Consider the following 10,833-nt stretch of genomic DNA (forward strand, 5'->3'; position numbering starts at 1 on the left):
GATGGATGGATGGATGGATGGATGGATGGATGGATGGATGGATGGATGGATGGATGGATGGATGGATGGATGGATGGATGGATGGATGGATGGATTTTTTTCTGTTTTTTGCAGGACGTAGTAACTGTACGAGAAACAACTTCAGAAATAAAAGTAGTTGAACAAGTTTGAATTTCAGTTACATTTTCTGTCATTTTTACAGCGTCACTACTAATGTGAACTTTACCCAACACAAAACCAGCTTTGGGTTGAATAACCCTCCACAACTTCTTAACACCAATTCCTCTGTTCAGAGGAAAACCAAATTCTGTAAAATAAAAAAATAAAAAAAACAATAAACAAAAACAAACAAACAAAAGAAAAACCTAAACTCATAAATAATTCAAATACATCTATTTCTTCAGGTGGATCCAAATAATGTTTCTTTGTGTTTCTGAAGGTAAAAGTTTAGAAATCTTTGTGATGGGCTTCATTTTATAACAGACTTTTTCAAAATGAAATAGAGCCATACACAGGGACCATACATCAGTTTCTACTTCCACTAGGGGTGATCGACGCTCATTTTGAGAGCGGATCATTTAAGGTCATTTTGTGTAATCTACTCTTGTACAATTATATGCAGTTATGCGACTCCAGTAGTCGCCATTTATCAGCAAGAGAGGTGTGCAGATATTTTGATATTTCGAGGAAAGGGGACAGAAAAACAATTAATGGAGTTGGGTTCAAATGCTAATTGCTGCATAAAATGCTTTTTTTTTAAATCCCAAAATGTAATGCATTTAAATGAAAGGAAAATGAAATGGAATAGCCTTATTCAAATTGTATTTAAATTTAATTAAATAAAATGTAAGAATTGTTATGACTTGTTTTATCCTCATGATACATCTAAATTGTGGTTCAGAATGGCAAACGGGTGAACTGTGCTCTGTGTCAGATGCATGCATTCACTCTAGAAACCACAATGTGCTCCAGATCCACATAGGTGCCAGTGTGAGCCATTCATTAGTGCAGTCTATGAATCAGACCCTTTTTTTTTTCTTTTCATAAACTTTTATTTGACTCCTAAAAAAGCAGGGACTTCACATATCAGTTTGACCATTGAAAATCTCAGTATGCATCATAACAGTCTCAGGGATTTGTTCTTGTTTTCAAATTGGCCAAACTCATCTCGCCTTTGAGGAATCAAACATAAACCAAGTGCAAGTGACAAAAAATAAATATTAACCTGACACTCACCACCTTGAAGATCTTTGGGAGATTTGTTTTTAAACGGCGACACAAGACAATGCAGAAAATGACTACATGACTGTACACGTGTGAAGCATTATTTGAAGGGGGGTGAATAAGACTGACATGACACTGTCATAAACATGACATAAAATCTGTCATGAACATGAATAAGCCTTCATGAATATTTATGACTGTTGTCATAAAGCGTCATTTGGTAAATTATGACACTTTTAATACAAAGTTGACATTATTCAAAATGTCTTTGTTATGACAACTTGACATTAACCAAGAAATCATTACTGATATAAATTTATTATGAGTATTATTGATTGCCCTTTAAAAATTAGGTAACTTTATGTTATGAAAGGTCAAGTTTAAACAGTAATGATTTCTTGGTTAATGTCAAGTTTATTAAAAGTGTCATAATTTACCGAATGACACTTCATGACAACAGTCATAAATATTCATGAAGGCTTATTCATGTTCATGACGTCTGTTATGTCATGTTTATGACAGTGTCATGACAGTCTTATTCACCCCCCTTCAAATAAAGTGTTACCGTAAAATTCATAAGATTTAATTTCTTTTATTATTATTATAAAAAAAGCAGGCGGTGCAACTGAATCGACTGAATGCAGTGGTGGTTGATTGTGTCAAGAACAAAATTTACCGTGATCACCTTCGAGAAGCAAATGAAGAGAATATTCAGAAAGAGAAAAATAAAAGATGTCATTGTTCTTTTGTTTTAAGCATTACTGCTTAAACGTAGCCGCTCCAAGAAAAAAAAAAAAAAAAAAAACATAAAAAGTGACACTTTAGATTAGGAGTCAGCAACTCCAATCCTCAATTGCAACTGGAATTGCAGATCCCTGCTTTACTTCAAATCTAATTCAATGCAACCCCTTTTGTTTTGGTTCAGAAACTAAATCTGAACTTCTCTCTGTTGCCACCTACCAGAGCAGACTTTTTTGTAGTTCTTGTTTTCCTGCGGATGCCCCGGAAGGCGACACTGGAATCGATACTGCCAGAACTCGGCGAACCAGGGGTTCCTGGTGTTCTTGTCGAGACGCAGCTTCAGGTAGTAGCTGTCGAAGGACTTCACGACCTCCGACTGCAGCTTCATGGTGATGCCTCCCTCCGCCTCCTCCTCGTAGCCCTCCACCACTTCGTAACGGTCAGCCCATCCATCGCTGCGGTGATATGCAAATAAATAAACAAAAAATAAATAAATAAATAAAAAATACTTAAATATAAATCATAGTCATCAAGATAATTATGATAATTATAGACAATAAAGCATCGACAGAACAGTAAGAAGTCACCGCAGACAGTAATGACAGACTTTGCTCGTCACTTGTCAGTGCTCCTTTTAAAATAGATTCTTGTTGGGTGTAATTTGCGATTAGTATCAGATTGACGCAAGAACAAACATTTGCAAAAGCTCAGAAATGTATTCCTTCATTCGCCCACTCGTTTCACCAGTGCAGTGTTTGGTTACACAGCTCCATCCTTGGGTTTTATTCGCAATGCTTTTGGTAAATTGATGGCTCAGTTTTACCAAGTGATCTTAAAATGTATATATCAACATACTGATGATGTTTTGCTTTAAAGCAGCTCTCAAAGAGGATTAAAAAAAATTGTCATTTGAAAAGCAGTGAAATGTCAAAATGAAGTTTTGTTAATGTGTTCATATTTTGGGTACAGCATGTCCACAGCTGGAACTAGATATTTATTAGTCACGTATAAAAAGATAATTAATTTAGTTTTTTTTAGCTGTTTGACATGGAATCCTATTTTAGGTCAGCTAGGATGGAAGTTGTATAATATATATTTTTTTGTTTTATTAAATCAATATTTCCATATGAAGATGGTATGATGTAAAACGTGTGCAGAAATGTATGAGTTGGACAATCTGCTGCAACAATCTTTAAGTCAAGAAGACGGAAATCTCAGCAACACTGCCTCAGCTGTTGCTGTTGGTTTTAGAAAATCTTTCCAGCTTGCTGGTTTGCTCGCTTGCGTAACCCAGCGCGCCCGAACGTCTACCCTATCAAGCTCATTTGGATATTATCTGGCCAGTGGGCTCAAAAAGAAATGAAAAACATCAGCGAAAGTGACACTCAAACGCAAAATTAACAGATGAACAACGCCGCTCAGGGCTGCCTTTTTCCCCCTCACAGTCTGAGCCAGAGAGTTTTCAGCTCCTTGACTTCCCGCGTCTCTCTGTCGTCCTAATGTTAGCCTCCGGGCTCCTGCCTTCAAATACCTGTACCGTTTACAGCTGCAAACCAATTAAGTGCAACTCACCATGGAACCAATTACCTCACACGTTGTTCCGGGTGATGGATAAGGACACGGACATGTCTCTGTGAGTTCAGCTCAGAGTCTCTGACCTTTTTGTCTACAATTACTGCCAGTCGGGAAAAAAAAGGAGACAGTCAAACTAATTGGCGCGATTGTGTGGGAGAGGCAACGAAGCCAAGTGTGGACCTTATCAAAGCAAAAGCCGTGCATATATTTGTTCAGCTGGAAAAGGGAAAAATATGGAAATTATTTTAAAGGTAAAGCTCAGGTTAGTCAGAAGTTGGCTCTGATGTCTGATCCTCTGATTTTTTTTTTCGTCTTGTTAAAAACTGAACTACCACGCTTGATCAAACTTTTATTAAATATACTCTGTAGTCATCCCACTGTGCAAAACCAGAGACACATTATCACATGACATTCATGAATCCATAAGAATACTGGCCATTCCCAGTACAGAAACCGTTTTTTGGTCAATCTGATGGCTTAAAACATTTACATGCAATGTCCTTATTTATTCATAACTTTCAGTGAAACAGTGCAATTTCACAAGCCACACCTTGAGCTAACAATTACTTCACCTGTAGAATTAATAAATCCCCCAACAAACAACAAAAATATTTATTGATAAATTATTGTTCAGCGGCCTAATTCAGCTGCCAGTCATGTTTTTGAGTTAAAAAGTGTTTAAAGTTGACAGGAAATTTGAAAATATCACTTGATAATCATGTGTTATTGCTGGCTATAAAGTCTTAAAAAATGCAAACATAAAAAAAATAAAAATAAAAAAAGCCCTAAAAAATAAGCAATGCTTAGCCTGGTGGGGGCCCAAGTAAAGCCTGGTGGCCCGCCAGGCTTGTAATGCACTAGTCAAAAATCATATCTGAGTTAAACAATAACTTGTCAAAAGGGTCAGCAGTCAGACAAGATCTAATCAAAAATTGTTTGTTGACTGTATAGTTCTACAAAATAGCATAACATTGCATAATCCTGCTGCGTTCTTAAATGCCAATAGATAATCTCTGTGGATGATGTACCAACAAGATTTCCTGCATTTCTGCTGACTGTTTAAAAGGAGAATTGATGTGACTCACCACTAGAAATCTCCAAATTGAGTTAAGACTCAGAAACACGTGAACGTCACTGGGCCATTAGTCACATTTCCTTCATTCTCTCTGAGTCAATACCGTCTCTGTCGCTCCTTCTCTTCCTCAGTACAAATGACACAAAAACAAGCCCCGTGTTATCATTTAAAAACCTAAAGCGCATGGTAAACACGCCAGCGTGAAAGGTTAAAGGCGTTTACTAAAGTCTGCACTTTGCAATTTCATGATTCGCTCCAAGTAAAGAGAAGGAAGCAGGCGGTTCTAAAATAAAGACAGTGAGCGAAAGAGAGGCAGGAGGACTGCTGTTCAACACTCCACATGAATAATTCACAGCGCACTGAAGACATGCCTGACTGTGTCTCACAGTGCAGTTTGTGATAAAGTGAAATGACATTTCTTTCTTCTCACACTTCTCTCTTTGAGAATATTCCTGTCTGGCAAAGGTCCAAACAGCTCATCAAAGCTCACCGTGCCCCATGAGGGCTGCCTAATGGGACCAAATCTGATTTACTGTCGCCTCAATGTTCTGCACCTTCGCGCTGCATATTTGAATGGTCCGCCGTTACATAAACGCAGTTGGGCATACCAGAGAAACACCTGTTTGAACAGATTAAGTGTGGCATTAGCGACGCAGATGGTTCCACGATGACAGACAGCCAGAAGGTTTAAAAATAAGCAAATCTTACCGGAAAAGGATCACAACTTTTGATACTTCAGATATTGTAGAGCAAAAAAAAAAAATAGTGTTATATAATGGGAGCTTTTCCGCCTTTTTTTTTTTTTTTTTTTCTATTTTTGACCTGAATTGCTTGAAAAGGTGAATTCATTTTTGCACCTTTAGTTTCTATGTTTGTCAAGGAAAAAAAGAGGTTGAAATGGACAACTGGGTGTTAGACTCACTAAATTATTCTGTAGCTCTAAAAACGTGATAAATGTAAATTTACATGACAGGTGTGAATGCTTTTGAACAGATATTTGTCTAATTCTCATTTCAACCAAAAATATATAATTGTAATTTCACAGCCGACATGCCAGGAATGGTGAAGATTTCTGGATGGAAGCGATGTGCAACGGACCAGAGTGTTTGACATTAAAACCAGACAGAAAGTGAAAAGGTATGGTGCACCTGTTGAAGGTCATGTAATGGTTTTGTGAACAAGCTTCATGAACACATAGGACAGCATTACAGCATCATCAAGTGCACATGCATTAAATGCGTTGACTCATAATGTGGTCAAAAACAGGACAATTTGACAGATAATCTGTAATTAGCTGCGTTGTAGCTCCTTCAGCAGAAAAAAAATGTGTTTAAGATAGAAGAAGGATAACATTTGACTTGGATAATTGCAGGTTTTATCACATAATGAATAAATCCTGATCGTCCTCGTTGCAGTTTGCCAAAAAAATAAAATAAAATTATGCAACCAGATTATGTAACATTCAACTTTTTTTCCATGCCTGTGAGGAAGCATTCACTCAAACTCAGAAGATGTCTTAGAATGGTAAGAGTTTGTCCTCGTGCATTTGATGGCCTTTTACTAAGCCAGATAAGTGGGACAACAGGGTAAAATTTCACAAAAGGCATATCTAGACGACGTTTTTCAAACGTGTCATGTTATTCCTTAAAGTCAGCCCTGATCTCAGTTTCATACTTGATAGATTTACTGACACATCATCACATGTGCCGTTGCTTAGATGAGAAAACACATGTCAGCAGCTTAGGTTACTTCACAGAAGTGCATGAAAGTTGTGGCAATCGAGGACTCTGTCGGATGATCTGGTTCCAGTTTGAAAGTACGCATGTATATTTATAAAATCATGAATTAATTGGCAGTGAAGAGATTTAATCACATGCACCGTTTTCCTAGGAGGACGACTCAGAAGAGTTGCTTTAGAAAAGTGGGGTAGGAGAGTGAAGAGTTCCTAAATTTGCTGTGTGGATTTAAAAATAACAAAACTTGTAATCATTCACAGATTGGAACAATAATTAGGTTATTGTTAGTGGGAATTATAGATGTACTGATTAGTACTTCCTGGCCAGTACGCATTTCAAGATTTTCTTCAATGTCTAACTTGTTGCACGAGAATTTGAGCAACTCTGATTTTTGTTTTCTTTTGAAAATGTTATTTATTTGACCTGCTGATCACCAAATAAAACCAATCAAGACAAAAATGGGAAAATAAGAGATAGACTGATGCATCTCTAGCTCATATTAAGATTTTACATGATTGCTGATTAATTAAAAAATAATAATTTTTAAAAAGCTAAAAAGTTGATTATTCAAGTTTGAGTGCAAAACTTCTAGATTTTATATTGATTATTATACATCATGAAATAAATGCATCACAACTTTAAATGAATTGCAGGATATAAAGTAACATAATATAAATGTGTTGGGTTTTTTTAGTATTATTGGATAAAAATCTCAATGTTTAATTTGAATAGATGAGAAATATAACCCCAGACTGCCTCTAGCGATACAATCCTATCTATGTTTATCAGAAAACTTGATCTACATCAATAAACAATATGTCTTTCGAACATAGTAAAAAATTAAATGCAATATGGTCCATACAAAGGCAGTTAACGTATTCATCTGAAGACTCCACAAACAAAAATATAATCCGACTTTCTGTAGTTTAATTTTCATCCATTTTTCTGCCTCATAGTAAACACAACTCTATTGAGGTGATGCATAGACCCAAAGTGGTCCTTGGAAGCCATGCAAGCTGCGTTTTTATTAATTCATCTTGCCCCAGTTTAGGTTGAGAGATCAGCGTCCTGAGCATTAACAGGAAGGACCACAGGGGGGAGGGGTCTATTTTTCCTTTTACTACGAAAGGATTCTGTTCACTTCAAAATCCCTTCACAACATTTATTTCCCAAATGGTTCTAAAAGATATTAAAATATTGAAAGCAACTAGTTAAATTTTTTAGCGCCGCTCTTCTTAAACTGGGTTAAGTTCTGGTGAAGTTTACACTTTCCCGTTTGCCTGTAAAAATCAAAGAATTGCTATCAGTTTATTTGAAAGCTTTTAAGACCCGACTATATAAAAAGTGATCTCTTAAATAACAATCAAATAAAGGACCATTAATCAATTGTTAAAACGTTTCAGAAAATTTGTAGTCCAGTGATAGCATCCAGAATGTTAAATGTCAAATTACCTACACTACATCAAAAAGGTGATGGCATCATAAAAATGTCCTCTGTGCATTTTTGTCTCGCGTAAATGATTCAGATCAAATAAATATTTACCAAGACAGCCTGAGCAAATTAGTTTTTAAATGTTCTGCACTGTGAACCAACAGTTCACAAGGCAGGAAATGATGGGTGGAGAGTCTTATGCAGATCCTGGCAGGGAGCCGGTACAGGGCAGAATTTGCGTTGAGTTTTCCAGGTCATGACATCCCCAGAGAATCACGCTACCAGTACCGTGTTGGACTTCCGGGACTTTGCTCTTTTTCTGAAATGCTGTGTTAGTGTTGCGCCAGAGGAAACACGGTGAACACCTTTCAAAATGTTCTCCTTTTGCCTCATCTGTCCACAGAGTATTTTCACAGAAATCATGGGAATCATCAAGATATTTTCTGACAACCGTGAGACATACACAACATTTTGCTAAGTCTCTTGTTCTGTGTTAAAGCAATGAGAACTGCAATGCTTTAGATTCTGGTCCCTAAGCCCAGTTCTAAGGTGCTAATGTCCTGCAACTTTTAGATGCATCCCTTCTCCAGCACAACAAACCTAGAAGCTGCAGAACAGTAAGTTTCCAGGAGTAAACCTAAACACGTTGATGTTGCTCCTGAAATGTTTTTGCTGTGCTAGACACTCCTGGGAAGGCTCACCTTTCTTCCATTTGTTCTCCATTTGTTAATGGATTTCTCAGTGGTTCAGTGGAGTCTTAAAGTCTTACAGATCCATGGCCTTGTAAATCTTGGATTACAAGGTTACGTTAGATTTTTCTTTTCTCTCTGAATAAATTAAAAGCATCAGTGTTTTGTAATTACCTAGATTATCTTTGATTTAAAAAAAATACATATTGGATGATCTGAAATATGTAAGTGTGAAATCATCAAACATAAGGAAAACTAGCAAAGGGGAAATATATTTTTACGTCACTGTACATGTGACTACCTGTATAGATTTTTTTGAAGTGCAACCATAGCCATCTTTCTTTTTTTTTGCAAACTCAATGCTCACCTTCTCTTTTCTTTCCTTTCACATCTTTTCAAATGGCTTCTTTCATTGGCTGAACACACAAGGTTGAGGCAGAACACAAAAACATCCAAGGCTTTCACAATTTTGGACATGTGCCATTTAAAAATTCAACTAATACATGTAAAAAAAAAAAACAAATCGTTTGGTTCAGTTACATTGTTCTGTAGAAAAGCCTAGCGCCCACGCACTTTGTTCTAGAGGCCTCTGTCTGCACAAAAAGCCTTACAGCTTCCACTAATCAGCTTGTGACAGCTATGTCCAGATGCGAGGCCAGTGAGCTATTTTTGATCCCTTCAATGCCATGGAGCCGCGGCACAAGGCACTTGGAGCACAAGGCATCAATTAGAAAGATAGATGCCCTTGACAATGTGTGGCTGCTCTCAATTAACATCATAGGTGTGATAAAAATATCCAGGTGCAGCACATTGTTCTCCTCAAGCGAAGACAAATAAATTCATCAGGTTTCACCCAACATGAATTAAGATTCAGAACAATTCCTTTACTGCAATACATTTCTTACTTAAAGATGCATTTTTCTTTATTTTTTATTAATAGAACATTTTCAGCCATGTCTGCTGAGAAAGGGCCATTGTGTTGGCTTCTGCGAAGCCCCGCTGACAGAGCGCTCAACAGATCTGCAATGCGATGATCACACCAACTTTGTCAAGAGGTCAAACAATGTCTCCATGGAGACTGTGGCGAAAGCAGCACGCAAGTTAATTTTTGTTTTGTTTTTTCGTGCTTTGGTTCAATAAATTCTTCTCCTCAGACGTAAAGTGGAATGATTTTCATGTGGAATGCCACGGAAAATCTCAGAGCACCTAAGTTTCCTACACATAGGAAATTCAGAGTTAATAAACTGGTATGAAGCCGTTTGTATTTTTTTTTTCCTCACACAAGTCTTAAGAGAAGTAAGCAGAATAAATGGACATAGTACACTTAACCCATTGTGTGAGGTATAAACGGGTGAAAGTAAGGGGGTACGGCAGGGTACTGCGTACCCCTAAAAGATTTAGTCGGGGTACGCAGTACCTGCAAGAGAGGGGAGCGGCTGTCTGCTGTAAAAAATCAGTGGGTTAAACTGTGCAGCCGTGACTGCGCCCACTAATTAACCGTGACTGATTAGTTTTTCAAGAACAATCTAAAACACGACTTAATCAGTTAATAAATAACTTTTTTCCCATTTCATATTGTTTCTGAACTGTTTGTGCTTTGTAGAGCAGCGGTGCAACATGTCGATCGCGGAAGGCTTTGAGTCGATCTCGGCTTTAGGTGACAAACTGAACGCCGCCAGGACGCTGAGACCAGCACGTCCTCCTCTGACTCCTTATCAAAACGTTCAGAACTTTATTAAAGAAAAACAACAACAAAAATCAACAAAACATGTTCAAATGAATGACACAACAAAAATAATAATCTCAGTGATTATTGTTTCAACAAGGTGTTGCGCAATTCTGTGCGTTCCGGTTCCATTATCAAAATAACAGAGCAGGAGTTTAAAATGAACTAATCAACCACCGCTGTGTTCAGGGAGGCCTATTAATGATATCAAAATAAATATCAAGCCTGCAAACCTAATATTGTAAATGACTGAATGTTGTGTTTTTAACATAATCTCTGGTCGGTTTGTGGAGCGCAGGAGGTTGCCATGGCAACGGGTGTGCTTAAATGACAGAGAGAGACGGAGAGTGAAAATGTGTGAGTGGTTTAGAGTTGATCATCTGTTCAGGTTGTTTTACCTTTGCTGTGGTTCATTACAGCCTGTAGTTTCTGGACATTAAATAAACGACAAACTTGGACTAATTACCTCGTTCTTTGTGAATACAACAAACATCAAATACGGGAAATATGTTTCATTAAGTATTTAACAAACAAATGGCTCCATGATAATTGTGTGAAATTAAATTAATTGTCTAATATAAAAAAATTGTTTGGTGCTGTCAGGCTCAGAGTCTGAGAGGATTTTCCTTTATCAA

General features: G+C 37.2%; 1 protein-coding gene across 5 annotated transcripts in view; it reads right to left on the reverse strand.

Moving 5' to 3' along the window:
* Positions 1 to 10,833, reverse strand: part of grm1a (glutamate receptor, metabotropic 1a) — a 45,675-nt gene that overhangs the window by 12,247 nt on the left and 22,595 nt on the right. For all 5 annotated transcript variants that reach the window (XM_008397735.2, XM_008397734.2, XM_008397733.2 and 2 more), the window contains one exon: positions 2,185 to 2,420. In XM_008397735.2, coding sequence (XP_008395957.1) covers positions 2,185 to 2,420 — 236 coding nt within the window. The remainder of the gene's footprint in view (positions 1 to 2,184; positions 2,421 to 10,833) is intronic.

This window comes from Poecilia reticulata, linkage group LG21 (assembly GCF_000633615.1).
Source record: "Poecilia reticulata strain Guanapo linkage group LG21, Guppy_female_1.0+MT, whole genome shotgun sequence".
NCBI classification, from domain to species: domain Eukaryota; kingdom Metazoa; phylum Chordata; class Actinopteri; order Cyprinodontiformes; family Poeciliidae; genus Poecilia; species Poecilia reticulata.